At 43.0% G+C, this 17156-nt stretch overlaps 2 protein-coding genes across 2 annotated transcripts; both read left to right on the top strand.

Annotated features, from left to right (window-relative positions):
• Positions 1–552: 552 nt before the first annotated feature.
• Positions 553–3065, top strand: LOC113011897 (uncharacterized). Its single transcript, XM_026151732.2, has 5 exons — positions 553–614; positions 715–1425; positions 1531–1665; positions 1746–1777; positions 1863–3065. The coding sequence occupies exons 1-5, from the start codon at positions 560–562 to the stop codon at positions 1974–1976; spliced, it is 1047 nt and encodes a 348-aa protein (XP_026007517.2). The 5' UTR covers positions 553–559; the 3' UTR covers positions 1977–3065.
• A 5680-nt stretch (positions 3066–8745) lies between these two features.
• Positions 8746–11065, top strand: LOC113011886 (uncharacterized). Its single transcript, XM_080299815.1, has 3 exons — positions 8746–9117; positions 9218–9931; positions 10037–11065. The coding sequence occupies exons 1-3, from the start codon at positions 9063–9065 to the stop codon at positions 10174–10176; spliced, it is 909 nt and encodes a 302-aa protein (XP_080155941.1). The 5' UTR covers positions 8746–9062; the 3' UTR covers positions 10177–11065.
• The last annotated feature ends 6091 nt before the right edge of the window (positions 11066–17156 follow it).

Raw genomic sequence — 17156 nt, 5'->3', positions numbered from 1 at the left:
CAGGCTGGAGGAGGTGGCCGGGGAGAGTGAGGTCTGGGTTTCTCTTCTTAGGCTTCTGCCCCCACGACCCAGTCAAAGATAAATGGATGAAAATGAATGGATGGATGGAAAGTTACAATTAAATAACAAAGGAATAAAATGGATATCCAAAACTCAACCTGACACAAACAAGAGTCACAACTTCAAATGACAGAAAATCCTAAACACAAATTCAAAAAGATAACAAAAATATCCTACAATGTTTTTAACATGAAAACCATTAAAAAAGATAGTGGCGTATTTTGTGTGGTTGTGTAGTTAATTCACCATTTTTATATACATGAAATATTTCAAAATGATTAACTATGTGTCTCACACTGCCCCACACAAACACATTGTCTACAGGACATTTAGTGAGTTGACATCATCTCAGCTACTAAGTTTAACACTACAGATGTCATTGATCATGTGATCTAGTTTTCCATGTACTGTGTAGCTTCTGATTGGCCAGTGAAATCTAATCATCACTCTTAAAAGTGAAGAGTCGCCATTCTTTTATTCAGTACGACTGTTTGGAACAATGGCATCTGCACACATTGTCTTCTACCTGATGTGTTTGTTCTTGGGTGTAATTGGTAAGTTTGTGTTTAACCACAGTCTAATTCTTTTAAGGTATTTTTTCTCGGCTGCCATGTTCCACAATGTGTATTTGCTTTGTCTTTCATTTCCCCACAGCTCAGAAGAACAACCTGCGTTTATCCTCTGTTCATGAAGAAGCACGTTTTATATCAGCTAAATCTGGAGACAGAGTGACTTTACATTGTTACTATGAACATAATGTTGCTGCAGTTTTTTACTGGTACAAACAAACTTTAGGAGAGAAACCAAAACCCATTTCTACTTTAGATAAGTCAGAAGACAATTTTGTTCAATTTCATGGTCCATTCAACAATACTACACGCTTCAGACTAGATAATGAAAAAGGAAAAAAAAACTTGATTATCTCAGACTTAAGTGTTTCAGACTCAGCAACTTACTACTGTATATTTTCCTATTTCTACACATTAATGTTCTTAGAGACCATTATTGTCAGTGTCAATGATTCAGATTTAAACGTACAAGCTTTAGTTCATCAGTCAGCATCTGAGACCATCCAGCCAGGAGGCTCTGTAAGTCTGCACTGTATGGTTCACACTATGCTGAGCTGTGATGGAGAACACAGTGTTTACTGGTTCAAAGACTCTGAAGACTCTCAGCCAGGACTCATTTACACCCATGGAGTCAGGAATGATCAGTGTGAGAGGAAAGCTAACAAAAGAACACACACCTGTGTCTATAACTTGAGAATGGAGAGCCTGAATGTGTCTCAGACTGGGATCTACTACTGTGCTGTCGCCTCATGTGGACACATACTGTTTGGAAACGGGACCAAGCTGGACTTTGGGGGTAAGTCACTTTTTTAGCAGAGGTGACTCACATGGTATTATAAATAGGAGCAGATCATATTTGATGAACTGAAGATGAAAAGCTAAAAAGCTCTGTCATTTCTAGGATTTACAATTCGGCGAGATTCTGCTGCCCTGATGTATTTCTTAAGCGCAGCTTTAACACTCACCACCATCATCAGCGTCTCATCAACTTTTTTAGTGTATAAGATGAAAAAGAGGAACAACTGCCAATCCAGAGGTCTTATCTTATCTTATTTTACTGTTGTGTTTAAAAATAGTGGCATTTAAGTTTAAATCATTTGCTTTTTTTCTCAGCAGACTCAAACACAAATGATTCTGTAAATTTAGAGGTGAGTTTTAAAGTGTGGAAGTTCATGTGTTTTTAGAAAATTAGATTTCTTGTTGAATTGTTATCTTGATTCTTTTGGTGTCTAGAGCACCCAAGAGGACAACCTTCATTATGCTGCTTTGAGAAAAATTAGGACGAAAGGAGCAAGAAGACAGACGAGCAACACCCAGGATACATGTGTGTACTCCGGTATAAAGTAAACATAAGAGACAAGATGATTCTTAGTATTACCTTTCTAACTGATTTAACTGCTAACAGAATTTGATCACTTGCATATGTTTGAAATTCCTCTAAATGTAATTCCAGTAGATAATTTGTTTTGGATTTTGGGTTTGATGTATTTTTGAGGTTCTGTAATTTTTAGTTGTCTCTTTGAAGTTGTTGTTGTGTTGACTATTTTTTATCATTTGAAGTTTTGATTCTTAATTTTGGTGAGTTTAATATTGGTTACTTCCATATTTTATTGTTGTATGCTTGTGATATGATTAGGTTTTTGTGGCGGTATTTACTGTATTCAAATGATGAGGCTAAGTTTTTGTTTAAAAATGTAAAATATTATTGTGGGTATTAGTCTCCCAAGTGTTCCCGTTTATAATGACTTTCACCTGCATGTTATTTCTGACCAGTTTAACATTCCCAGTTAGTATTTATAATCCTGTCTTCCCTTTTGTCATGGTCCTGCGGCCATGACTCAGTGACTTTGTGTTTGTGTTCTTTATTGTTATTACTTTCATTATTATTCATGGCTGCTTTGGGATGGTTTGTGTTTTGGGATTTTAGATACTGGGTTCTGGGTTTGTGCTCCCTCTATTGGTCCCTGGTGTTAGTGCCCCCCTGTCTCGTCAGGTTAATCAGGTCCAGCTGTGTCCCCCACCTGTGTGTGATTTCCCAGTGTCTCTCTGTGTACTTATAGTGTGTGTTTTCCTCTGTTCCTCGTCGCGTCGTCTGTGTTCATACTCTGTGAAATCCCCTGCGTGCGCTCCCTGCTGTTCTCCCTTCATGTTCAGGTTTGCTACTCCTTGGTGTAGTTTCTCCCAGTTTAGTCATCCTTAGTTCTGTTTTGCCATCTCCACCATATGTTTGGTATTGTTAATAAATCGCCCTCACGTCTAAATAAGTACTGCATTTGAGTCCTCCTTTCGACTCCTCACACGGCCACTGACCCAGACCGTGACACCTTTGTTCTTTGTCTCTGTGGCTGTCTATCTCCACCCTCTGCTCTCTCTGGTTTCTGAGGATCTCTAAAATGATTTTTGGATTTCTGCTTTTTTCTATTTTGTAATTCTGTTTGCAACCTAATAAAAGATTAGCTTTCTGTCTGCCTTCAGTCCTACACATCATTAATTCTTGAAACTGTGACAGGTTTGGCATCAATCATGTGAAGGACGAATACACTGTATTTGTAAAGTACTTGAATCATGTAAACATCATACTGTACTCACATGGCCTCCACAGTCACCAGGTTTCAGTTCCACTGAGCATCTTTGGGATGCGAGATTCACATTGGGGGTGTGCAGATACCAAATCTGCAGCAGATGCTATTATATCAGTATAACCAATATGTCTGAGCAAGGTTTTCAGCACCTTTTTGAATCGATGTTTTAAAATAATTAAATCTGTACAAATGAGTGTTGGATACTGGATGGATATTGGTTATTTAAAATGTAAAGATCTAGCTTTAATCGAGAGTATCCCAACAATAATCCCCAATGAGCAGCAATACTCACTTTTAAAAGGAAGAAATCTCCAGCAGAACCAAGCTGAGGAAGGCTTTGGAAACGAGGGGCTAGAGAAGAGAAAATGGAAGAGCACAGAGAGACGATGTCAACATACAAACTATGACATGCTGTAGTGGTGAATTACCACATGGGAATGAAAATAGAAGCATGAGTAAGAGATGGTTTGGTGTCACCTGATCCGTGTATAACTCTAAACTTGACCAAAAAGGAAAGTTTGTCGCCTAATCTTAAAAGTAGAGGTCGCCCAAATCCAAACTAGGACCTGTGTTAGGTATTAGTAATGCCATTTAGAGTTGGTTAAACAGAATATGTATGAGATTTTTATGATAAGAATAACTTTGGTCTTTTCTGAATTTAAAGGTGGAAAAAAAAAATGTACCAATTGTCTATCTTAAGAACAGTGGGTCAAGTCCCGGTCAGTTACACCATGATGCAGACAACCTCCACTACACTGCTTTAAGCATTAACCTACCCAACAGTTCAACGAGACAGAGGAACAACCGAGATGAATGTCTTTACTCCAGTGTCAAGCAGCAGGTTATATTTTTTCCAATCCAGCGAAAAAAAAAAATTCACACATTCATTAGATGTTGACATCCAAATTGTGTACACAATAATCTTTACTGCATTTTTCATTGTATAACAGTGTGTAATATGATCTGGGGTTTTTGTTTCTTTTTTAAATAAGCCTGTAGTTATCTTGTAGTACTGTATATAGTCACCTTCTGGACTCTTTAAAAGAAAACGATGTTTGGTTGTGGTCTTCTGCTTGAGTTTTGGATGGGAATGAAGAAAACCAGTGCAATTTACAGTGACTGTGACAGGTCAAATGCACTGCATTTTAAGAAAATCTCAGCAAAAAGAAAAAATGTTGCAAAAAGAGATAAAACATGTGGATTTCCCCATTATGAAGCTTTCTTCTTCCAGTAGAGGTAACTGATGTTGTATGATAAACTGTGACAGCAATAGATATCTAAAAGCAAAAAGTCTCTGTAATTTTTCCCCTGACTTTGGGATTTGCGGTTGAGCTCCAGTTCAAATAACAAATCTAAATACAAGCTTTAGGAAATTTGCTTTTCATTTGAAAAAGAAAGCACAGTAGTTTGACTCCCTGGTGAAACAAGAACCTTAAAGGTGACGGGGAGCCGCTACAACAAGTCTTCAACCTCAACCTGTGACTGGGGAGAGTGCCCGCCATCTGGAAGACATCCTACATCATCCCAGTCCCCAAAAAGAACCGACCCAATGAGCTGAATGACCGGTGGCACTCACGTCACATCTTATGACAACTCTGGAGCGGCTCCTCCTCAACCTCCTCCAACCACAGGTACAACATGCCAGGACCCAGTACAGTTCGCCTACAAGGCGGATGTCGGAGAGGAGGATGCCATTCTGTACTTCCTACAAAGAGCGCACACACACCTGGACAAGGGGAAAGCCACGGTCAGGATCCCGTTTCTGGACTTTTTGAGTGCCTTTAATACAATCCGGCCCGGTCTGCTTCTGGAAAAACTAGATCTCCGACTACCTCACTGACAGACCACAGAACGTCAGGCTGAAGGACATCACGTCTGACACTGGTCAGCAGCACAGGAGCACCACAGGGAACTGTGCTGTCCCTCTTCTCTTTACTCTGTACACCTCTGACTTCTGCTATAACTCTGAATTATGCCATATTCAGAAGTTTGCAGACGACACAGCCATCATGGGGTGTATCTGTTATGATCAGGAAGAGGAGTACAGGAGTCTGGTGAGGAACATTGTCACACGGACTCACACAAAGCTGCACCTGCAACTGGGGGGAGTGCGCGCCATCTAGAAGACATCCTGAATCACACCTCAAAGACCAAGGAACTGGTTGTGGGAGGTACAGACCAGGTCCAATGCCATTTCAGATAGAGGGAGAGGAGGTGGTCAACACGTACAAGTACCTCGGGCTGTGGGTGGACAACAAACTGGACTGGTCATGCAACACAGAGCACCTGTATAAAAAAGCCCAAAGCCGACTGTACTTCCTCAGGAGGCTGAGGTCTTTCAACATCTACATGAAGCTCCTGAGGATGTTTTACCAGTCGGTGGTTGCTGGAGTACTTTTCTATGCTGTGGTGTGCTGGAGGAGCAGCACAGCAAAGAAGGACTCATTCAGGCTGGAAAAACTAATCAGGAAGGCTGGCTCTGTGGTCGGCATGAAGCTGGACACTCTGGTGACAGTGGCAGAGAAAAGGACACTAATGAAACTGCTGGACATTATGGACAATGCTGGGCATCCTCTGCACATGGCCATAAATAATCAGAGGAGCCTATTCAGCAACTGGTTGCTTCTCCCAAAGTCAAGAACCAACAGACTTAAAAACTCCTTTGTCCCACACGCCATCAAACTGTTTAACTCCTCGTTGGAGGAGAGAGGGAGGGGAAACAGGAGGACAAAGGAGGGCGGGAACAACTGAGTTGTAGTGCTTTTCTTCACTGTGCAATATTTGCAATATTTTTTCTTATATTCGACTGCGCAATAATCACTGTGCAATAGACTCACTCAAATGTGCAATACACTGGTATTCCTATTTATCGCTATTATTTATTCTGTATTTATATATGTGTATATATGGTATATTTATGCTCATATCCTTACTCTCATTCCTCTTTATTGTATCTGTAACATGCAACTTCTGTCGGTGCTGTGCTATTGGAAACTGAATTTCCAGGAGGAACCCGAGAGATTAATAAAGTTTCTTCTAATCTAATCTAATCTAATCTAAAAAACAAAAAGGTCAAACACCAATGTCACGCCTCCAAACACTGGTTCTAACACTTGGTGTTTCGAGTCTACCTGATTTCTACATTTCCTGTTTCTTCTTCTTAGTTATATTTAGATTCCCAATTTTGTTTTTTGTTTTTTTTTAACATCTAGCCTTTTCTTAGTTTCAGTCTATACTGTATTCTTTGAATCCCTGTGTATTCTTACCTCCCTTGTGTTCACGCCGCTGGTCTAGTCCTGTCTCTAAGGAATGTGTGAGGAGTCTGCTAGGGCTGGTGATGGCACCAGAAGGTATGGTAAATGGCCTGTATTTGTACAGCGCTTTACTAGTCCCTAAGGACCCCAAAGCGCTTTACATATCCAGTCATCCACCCATTCACACACTGGTGATGGCAAGCTACATTGGAGCCACAGCCACCCTGGGGCGCACTGACAGAGGCGAGGCTGCCGGACACTGGCGCCACCTGGCCCTCTGACCACCACCAGTAGGCAACGGGTGAAGTGTCTTGCCCAAGGACACAACGACCAAGACTGTCCAAGCCGGGGATCGAACCGGCAACCTTCCGATTACAAGGCGAACTCCCAACTCTTGAGCCACGATCGTAGCTATAAAACTTTAAGGCTGACTCTGCTAGAGGAAAACAGGGCAATGCATTTTGGTTATTAGGGAATGCTCTTTTCCCCCTTCTCTAACTCTACAGGAAGGAAAAGAGGTGGTTGCCATGGTGATGGGAGTGTTGCCTGCAGAACTGTCATCTCCATAAAGGGAGATGTCTGAAAGGTGCAGGAGATGAAACATAAGCAGGACATGGGGTCTAAAGGATTTTCTCCAACTTTTGACCAATCATGTTAACGCTCTGTTTTTACCACACGCAATAAAAGTGTTTACTGCTTGCGTGTGGCAGCTTTTGCCTCGAAGCCAGAGAGACGGCAGTCCACCATGCCATGTAAAACTAATTTGACATTCTAACCATTTAATAATAAATTGTGAAAACTTATCATTTGAGCACCTTTGTCTTCTCTCAAAAAAACACACAAAAAACCCAACACTTTATAGACTTTTCTTAGTTATCATGCTTCTCCTGTGTTTCCCATGCCTTTCGCCATGTTTTCATCAGTTTATGTTAGGATTTGGGACTGCATGTGTTCTATTGTCTTGTGTGTCTTTTCCTTTTTTAGTGCAGGCGGTCATGGTTGTGATCATCAGGGTTTTCCTGATGCACCTGCAGAGCATCAGGCATCATTTGCTAGGCTATTTAAGGAGTAGTGTGACAGCTCTTGGGGGTTGGATTATTGTCTCACTCTCAAGTGGTAACAGGCCAACCATCTTTTATGTACTACTTTGATTAGCAGGACATTCATGGAGCTCCTTCGGTTTTCAGGCAGGTTGTGATGCTCACTGTCCAGCCATTCTAAGCCTGAAGTTATCTGGGCATCAACCTGCCTACCTTTCCATTTTACCTCAGTTCATTTCTTCTGGGCCTCAGGCTACCCGCTCACCTGCACTACCACCGGTCCACGTGGTCCCCACTAAAATCTCCAGCCTTATGTATCCCACCTCGTTCCTAGACTGTAAATTCGTGGCTCCTGCTTTATCTGAGTTTTGTATTTTTCTGTTTTTTGCAAAGTGGTCAGCATTAAAGCTTCCTTTTTGAGTTCACTTAATGTTTAATGAGTCCTTCATTTACGTCCCACTTTGCCTGCCACACAGAGAAGGACATCATTCACTGTCCAAAAACAGCTCTGTGTTGACTTAGCGGAAAAATGGCAACTTGTTCAGAGTGCAGCCTGAAACACTTAGGTCTGAGATAATTAAGTGCTAGAAAACAGTAAATATAGGAAAGGGAAAGACCTAATAGTATTGTAGTTATCACTACGGTGAAAAGAGGTGCTCAGCTGTCAACTGATCACCAGCTGGTGATGAGTTGGATCAGGTGATGGGGGAAGAATGCCTGGCAGAAGCCCCATCCGTGTGATCTTTAACTCCAGACTCTGGCAGAGCTTAGACAACATCCTGGGGGAAGGGAACAGGAGATTGACAGATGGATTGGTGCTGTGGCTCAATTTACTGGTCATTCTACCCTCATTTATGGTTGGTTTACGGGTGAGGTGTTCCGGGCACCTCCCACTGGGAGGAGACCAGGACAAGCTTGAGAGATTACGTCACTCGGCTGAGAACGCCTTGGTATTTCCCAGGACAACCTGGAGGAGGTGGCCAGGGAGAGTAAGGTCTGGGCTTCTCTGCTTAGGCTGCTGCCCATGTGTCCCAGTCCCGGATAAGTGGAAGAAAATGGATGGATGGAAAGTCACAGTAAAATAACAAAGAAATAAAAAACAGATATCCAAAACAGAACCTGGCACAGGAGTCACAACTTCACATGACAGAAAATCCTAAACACAAACTTCAAAAATTCCAAACATTTATTTGACATGAAAACCATTAAAAAAGCTACTAGCATACTTTGTGTGGTTATGTATTTTTTTTTTCATGTTTCTTAAAATATATTAAATATTTCAAAGTGATAAACTATGGGTCTCACACTGCCCCACACAATCACATTGTCTACAGGATATTTAGCGAGTTGACATCTAATATATCTCACCTCTGATCTAAATCATGATGTTCTTCTGTTTTTTTTTCTCAGCTACTAAGTTTAACACTACAGATGTCATTGATCATGTGATCTAGTTTTCCATGTACTGTGTAGCTTCTGATTGGCCAGTAAAATCTAATCTTCACTCTTAAAAGTGAAGAGTCGCCGTTCTTTTATTCAGTACGACTGTTTGGAACAATGGCATCTGCACACATTGTCTTCTACCTGATGTGTTTCTTCTTGGGTGTAATTGGTAAGTTTGTGTTTAACCACAGTCTAATTCTTTTAAGGTCTTTTTTCTCAGCTGCCATGTTCCACAATGTGTATTTGCTTTGTCTTTCATTTCACCACAGCTCAGAAGAACAACCTGCATTTATCCTCCTCTGTTCATGAAGAAGCACGTTTTATATCAGCTAAATCTGGAGACAGAGTGACTTTACATTGTTACTATGAACATAATGTTGCTGCAATTTTTTACTGGTACAAACAAACTTTAGGAGAGAAACCAAAACTCATTTCTACCTTCTATAAGTCAGAAACCAACTTTGTAAAATTTCATGGTCCATTCAACAATACTACACGCTTCAGACTAGATAATGGAAATGGAAAAAAACACTTGATTATCTCAGACTTAAGTGTTTCAGACTCAGCAACTTACTACTGTATACGTTCCTATTTCTACACATCAACATTCTTAGAGACCATTATTGTCAGTGTCAATGATTCAGATTTAAACGTACAAGCTTTAGTTCATCAGTCAGCATCTGAGACCATCCAGCCAGGAGGCTCTGTAAGTCTGCACTGTATGGTTCACACTATGCTGAGCTGTGATGGAGAACACAGTGTTTACTGGTTCAAAGACTCTGAAGACTCTCAGCCAGGACTCATTTACACCCATGGAGTCAGGAATGGTCATTGTGAGAGGAAAGACAACAAAAGTACACACACCTGTGTCTATAACTTGAGAATGGAGAGCCTGAATGTGTCTCACACTGGGATCTACTACTGTGCTGTTGCCTCATGTGGACACATACTGTTTGGAAACGGGACCAAGCTGGACTTTGGGGGTAAGTCCCTTTTCCAGCAGAGGTGACTCACATGGTATTATAAATAGGAGCAGATCATATTTGATGAACTGAAGATGAAAAGCTAAAAAGCTCTGTCATTTCTAGGATTTACAATTCGGCGAGATTCTGCTGCCCTGATGTATTTCTTAAGCGCAGCTTTAACACTCACCACCATCATCAGCGTCTCATCAACTTTTTTAGTGTATAAGATGAAAAAGAGGAACAACTGCCAATCCAGAGGTTAGAATCTGTTTTCATATTTTACTGTTGTGTTTAAAAATAGTGGCATTGAAGTTTAAATCATTTGCTTTTTTTCTCAGCAGACTCAAACGCAAATGATTCTGTAAATTTAGAGGTGAGTTTTAAAGTGTGGAAGTTCATGTGTTTTTAGGAAATTAGATTTCTTGTTGAATTGTTATTTTGATTCTTTTGGTATCCAGAGCACCCAAGAGGACAACCTTCATTATGCTGCTTTGAGAAAAATTAGGACGAAAGAAGCAAGAAGACAGAGAAGCAACACAGAGGATACATGTGTGTACTCCAGTATAAAGTAAACATAGTAGAAAAAATTACATTTAGTATTACCTTTCTGCTGTAGTGATGATTTTGGCATCTTCTCTTTGGTCTGAAAGAAAAATGATTTAACTGCTAGCATCATTTCATCACTTGCATATTTTTATATATTTTATTTATTGTTTACTCTATTTAATTTGTAAAATATGTGTACACACACACACACACGTAGAAAAATATTTAGTATACACATCCAGAAACGCATATACTATTATATATTGTACATATATTTATTAGTTTCAGCTGTAGCCATTCTTGTATTTTGCTTGTTTACATTATTGTATTTTGCACAACTCTGTTGCTTGTGAAGCTCGCACACAAGAATTTCACTCACATGTGCTGTACCAATGTACTTGCACATGTGATGTGACAATAAAAGTGATTTGATTTGATTTGCTCACCTGCACTACCACCGGTCCACGTGGTCCCCACTAAAATCTCCAGCCTTATGTATCCCACCTCGTTCCTAGACTGTAAATTCGTGGCTCCTGCTTTATCTGAGTTTTGTATTTTTCTGTTTTTTGCAAAGTGGTCAGCATTAAAGCTTCCTTTTTGAGTTCACTTAATGTTTAATGAGTCCTTCATTTACGTCCCACTTTGCCTGCCACACAGAGAAGGACATCATTCACTGTCCAAAAACAGCTCTGTGTTGACTTAGCGGAAAAATGGCAACCTGTTCAGAGTGCAGCCTGAAACACTTAGGTCTGAGATAATTAAGTGCTAGAAAACAGTAAATATAGGAAAGGGAAAGACCTAATAGTATTGTAGTTATCACTACGGTGAAAAGAGGTGCTCAGCTGTCAACTGATCACCAGCTGGTGATGAGTTGGATCAGGTGATGGGGGAAGAATGCCTGGCAGAAGCCCCATCCGTGTGATCTTTAACTCCAGACTCTGGCAGAGCTTAGACAACATCCTGGGGGAAGGGAACAGGAGATTGACAGATGGATTGCGTGTTATTTCTCATCTGTTCAACATTCCAATCTACATTATTTATAGAGCAATTTAAAACAAAATTGTTTACCAAAGTGCTTTACAGCAAAAAACAGAGACAAAAGTTAAAAACAATACATTAAACAGACAAATAAATGAACATAATTAACAATAAAATAAATACATAAATGAAAAAAGACGATAAAAATAAATCAGTATATTAAATATTAAAACATGAGTAAAATAGACAAATTGTACAAAAAATAAAATTAACAAAATAAAAAGATTACGAGTGACCAAAAACAGACTAAAACTGACTACAAGCTGACTCTGGCACTACTGCTAAAAAGCCTTGAAAACAATGTGTGTTTTTAAAAGTGATTTGAAGATTTTAAGTGTTGGGGCCAGCCTAATATGGAGGGGCAGCTTATTCCATAATTTGCGGGCCACAAAAGCTCGGTACCCTCGTTGTTTCAGTCGCAACATGGGGACAGCAAGGAGTGACTGGTCAGTTGTGAAGTGTACAGGTGTAGAAGGTCTGACAACAAAAAATAATATTTTAAAATGAATTCTAAAATCGACAGGCAACCAGTGAAAGAACAGCAAGAACAGGGGTAATGTGCTCATGTTTGCGTGTCCCTGTCAGCAGGCGAACACCAGCATTCTGGACCATTCGCTACCGTGATAGTGAGGATGACTAAAATTTCCCAAGTGAGACAAAGAAACTTCTGTGAGACAGGTATGACTTTATTCACTCCCAGGTAGTGTCTCTAATTCCAACATGATGTTCTAGGTGAGAAATTAAAATGTTGTTATCTACTGTATCAAAAGCTGCTGTGAGACCCAAAAGCAGCAGTAAGACGGAATTCCCAGAGTCAGCAGTTAGTAAAATATCATTAAAAACTCTCAAAAGCGCAGACTCTGCAGTGAAGTGCTTTAAAACCTGATTGAAATACCTCAAAAATGCTTTGACTGTTTTAAAAAGCCTGCAGCTGTGAAGACACAATGTTTCCAAACTTTAGAAACAAAAGGAAGCTTTGAAATAGGTCTGAAATTACAGAACAAAGAGGCATCCAGGCCAGGGCATTTCGGCAGAGGCTCGACCACTGCCTGTTTAAATGTTACAGGTTCATTTCCAGTTAATATTTATAGCCCTGTCTTCCCTTTGTTCTTTGTCTCTCTGGCTGTATATCTCCATCTCTCTCAGGATCTGTCACGGATTGCCGAGGCAAGCCGTGTGGGATTGTAGGAAAGGACCAAAAAGGCAGCAGCTCTGGTGCAGGTGAGTGTTTATTTACAGTGGTGGGTAAGTACAAACAGCGGTGGCGACAAAACATGAAACTGGAGACCTAAACTGGGTAAACTAAGAAGACAAACCAGAATGAGGATGCAGGGAGGTCCGGAGAAATACATACGGGAAGACGCAGGGAGACCAAGGGGAAACAACACAGACGAACCAGCGATTACCAAGACAGAAAATGCAACTTAAATACACTCAGAGAACACAGGGAGATTACACACAGCTGGGAGTGATTAACATGACGAGACCAGGGAGGCAAACTGAAAACACTCACATAAGACGCAGACCTTCACAATAAAACAGGAACACACGGGGGGGAACAGGGTAAACACCAATTCGAGAACAGAACCAAAATCGCGAAGAGAAAACACAAAACGCTGGGTCAAAAGGACCCAGGATCATGACAGTACCCCCCCCCCCCCCCTCAAAGGCTGGCCCCAGACAGCCCAACAAGAAACAAAACAGCCAGAAAAAACAGAAAACAACCCGACCAGGGCGGGCGGCGGGGGCCCAGGAAGGAGGGCCCGAAGCAAAACAAAACCGGAGCACCAGAAGGCAAAAAGACAAAAACAAAAAACGAGTCCAAAACCAAAAGAAACGAAGCACACCAGAACACAGGAAAAAAACAGAGTTCAAAACAGAAGAGCTCAGGGGGCCGACAGCACAGGAGTCCAAAACAGTTCGGGGGGCCGGCCGGAGGCCGACAGCACAGGAGTCCAAACAGTTCGGGGGGCCGACCGTGCGGACGGCAACGGCGGCCACTCAGGCGACGGCGGTCCGGGGGCCGGCCGTGCGGAAGGCAACGGCGGCCACTCAGGCGACGGCGATCCGGACCAGGCGAGGCTGCAGAGGCCGGACCGGGCGAAGCACAGGCAGAGGCCGGACCGGGCGAAGCTGAAGACACGGACGAAGCTGGACCAGACAAGGGTGAAGACATGGACGAAGCTGGACCAGGCGAGGATGACGAAGCTGGACCAGGCGAGGATGATGAAGCTGCAACAGGAGGCTGGACGGGCTCCTCGGACCCTCCAGCGGAGACAGGAGGCTGAACGGGCCCCTCGGACCCTCCAGCCGACGAGGCATGAGGCTGGTGTGGTTCTCCGGAACCACCAGCTGACGAGGAAGGCTGCTGGACGGGCACCTCGGGCCCCCCAGCTGAAACAGGAGACAAAGGCCGGAGCGGTCCCTTGGACCCTCCAGCGGAAACAGGAAACAAAGGCCGGAGCGGTCCGTCAGACCCTCCAGCGGAGACACGAGACGAAGGCCGGAGCGGTCCCTCGGACCCTCCAGCAGAAGTGATCACTAAGCCAGCAGTCATGGAGTCCTCTGGCAAACACAAAGGCAACTGGCAATGCACTGAGCACGGGCTCTGCACAGGCAATGCTGATATGGCGCAGTTCTCATGTAGCTGCTTAGACTTCAGGGGTCCAGAATCAGCTGGGGACTGAGACCTAGCCTCTGGGGAAGCCCTGGAGCGGCAAACTGTGCCAATGGCGGCTGAACCATGAAAAGCACCTTGAGGTGAAATTAAACTTTCTCCCTGCACGGAGTGAATGAGTGAAGCCGATGATACTGGAGCTACTGGGGCCTGCGCTACTGGAGCTACTGGGGCCTGCGCTACTGGAGCTACTGGGGCCTGCGCTACTGGAGCCTGCGCCACAGGCGGCTCTGGAAACTGAACTGAGAGAGGCTGCGGGGGAGCTAACTGAGCTGAGAGAGGCTGCGGGGGAGCTAACTGAGCTGAGAGAGGCTGCGGGGGAGCTAACTGAGCTGAAAGAGGCTGCGGGGGAGCTAACTGAGCTGAAAGAGGCTGCGGGGGAGCTAACTGAGCTGAAAGAGGCTGCGGGGGAGCTAACTGAGCTGCCGGTAGCTGCACAGGCGATAAGCAGCTCGCGTTGACATCCGCCACACAAAACACAGCCCCTGAACGAACAGTCACAGAGTCTGGAACCGACACAGAGTCCTCACTCACCACAGCCAGCGAATTAGAAGTCCGAACGTCCGGCTGTGGGGTGGCGCGCCCGCGGCGCGATCGGCGTTTCTTCCCCGCAGATGGCTCCGATGGGCCGGGCAAGACCACATCCGGCGAGTCGGGCAGCGAGGCAGGAGTGGCTGAGAGAAGGTGGGGTGTGAGCCGGAGAAAAGCCTGCATGGTCGGAGGAAGCGAAGTTAGAAGCCATGGCAGGCCGGAAAAGAGCCGTTGTAGCCGACTTTCCACGGCGCGGCGAAGCTCCTCTGGAGGGTTTTCAAGCCACAGCCCGAGGAGAATCTCCACGTTATATGTAACGTCGTCCCGGAGCTCCTCGGACGGATTTACTGCTGCAGGGTCCATGGTGGCTGGTTCGTACTGTCACGGATTGCCGAGGCAAGCCGTGTGGGATTGTAGGAAAGGACCAAAAAGGCAGCAGCTCTGGTGCAGGTGAGTGTTTATTTACAGTGGTGGGTAAGTACAAACAGCGGTGGCGACAAAACATGAAACTGGAGACCTAAACTGGGTAAACTAAGAAGACAAACCAGAATGAGGATGCAGGGAGGTCCGGAGAAATACATACGGGAAGACGCAGGGAGACCAAGGGGAAACAACACAGACGAACCAGCGATTACCAAGACAGAAAATACAACTTAAATATACTCAGAGAACACAGGGAGATTACACACAGGTGGGAGACACAGCTGGGAGTGATTAACATGACGAGACCAGGGAGGCAAACTGAAAACACTCACATAAGATGCAGACCTTCACAATAAAACAGGAACACACGGGGGGGAACAGGGTAAACACCAATTAGAGAACAGAACCAAAATCGCGAAGAGAAAACACAAAACGCTGGGTCAAAAGGACCCAGGATCATGACAGGATCTTTAAAATGATTTTTGGATTTCAGGGTTTTTTTTCTATTTTGTAATTCTGTTTGCAACCTAATAAAAGATTATCTTTATGCCTGCCTTCAGTCCTACACTTGCATCACTAATTCTTCAAACTGTGCCACGTTTGGCATCAAACACGTGAAGGGCAAATACACTGTTTTGTTAAAGTACTTGAAACGTGGAAACATAAAACTGTACTCAAATGGCCTCCGCAGTCACCAGATTCCAGTCCCATAGAGCATCTTTGGGATGTGGTGGAATGGGAGATTCACACTGGGGATGTGCAGATGCCAAATGTGCAGCAGATGATATCATATCAGTATGGACCAACATGTCTGAGCAAGGTTTTCAACACCTTGTTGAATCGATGTTTTGAAGAATTAAGGCAGCACAAAATAAATTTTTGTTTTGTTTTGCCGCAAATCTGTGTTGGATACTGATATACAGAATTAAAAGAATAAAAGAAGGGATATTGTCATGAACCAGAGTCTGCACAGAGGCGGGACCCAAAAGCAAACTCAGTACACTGGTTGCAAACTATATACAATATTTAATTACAGAGGAGATCGGGCAAAAATATGAGGAAACACAGGGATAACGCAGGAGCCGGAGGAACTGGGAAAAGCTTATGGGGGAGGCTGTTCTAAGATGACGTGATCGGCATGAGGACAGGCATGACACATGATACTCAGAAGGTACCCAGGAAAGATCAGGTGGCTGTGAGATCTGTGGGAAGGAGAACCCTGTGTTTATGGGAACAGCTGATCTTAGTGCGGTTAGCGAGACAAAAAAAAGACTCCAGCTAGCAATCGTTTTCCTGGCCCAGTCAATGTGTGGGTTGTGCTTTTGTAACCAAGGGAACCCAATGATGAGCGGAGTGTCAGGGGAGGTGAATGTGAAAAAGGAAATGGTTTTGTTGTGATTGTCGGACGTAATTAATGTTGCTAATGAGGTCTGGTCTGCCTCTGTCTTTCTTAATTCTTTCTTAATTCTCATATATTAAGCTTCAAATGGAATAAAAGGCAGACAATGATATCTAAAAGTGCCTTACAGTTACCCCAAATAAAGACCGGCATATCACTTCCAAACTTAGTATATCTTCTGTGTGATGTAATACAGTTTAAGGTTGTAAACGATCTTCATGGGTCCATGGAGAGGTTATCACAAATCCACATAGATGGATCTACAGTCAAACTGCTGCATTTTTGAGTCTTTTTATGAAATATTTGTACAAATAGTATCTCCATCTTCATACTCTTCAAGATCTTAGTGTGAAGGGGGGTTCCATTAGATATCTCTCTTAGTGAGGATGATGTAAACACAACTGCTTAATTTTCTCTGCTGGCTGGAAGACTCTGTGTTTCTAAGTAAAGAACATTTTCCCTGCTACATTTGGCCAATTTGGATTAGAGTCATATTCATATTATGTGTCATATTCATCTTGAATCTCCTTATAACTGTAAAAACATAATTTTGTATTTAAAAAGACATGCTGTGTCACTTCTGCTTGGCCAATCAGGAACAGTCTTCTGTAAGAAGAGTGAAGAAAGGT

The sequence above is a fragment of the Astatotilapia calliptera genome, chromosome 3 (assembly GCF_964374335.1).
Source record: "Astatotilapia calliptera chromosome 3, fAstCal68.1, whole genome shotgun sequence".
In the NCBI taxonomy this organism is placed as follows: domain Eukaryota; kingdom Metazoa; phylum Chordata; class Actinopteri; order Cichliformes; family Cichlidae; genus Astatotilapia; species Astatotilapia calliptera.
Note: the sequence above shows the minus strand (reverse complement) of the source record. Positions and strands in the feature narration are given on the sequence as shown.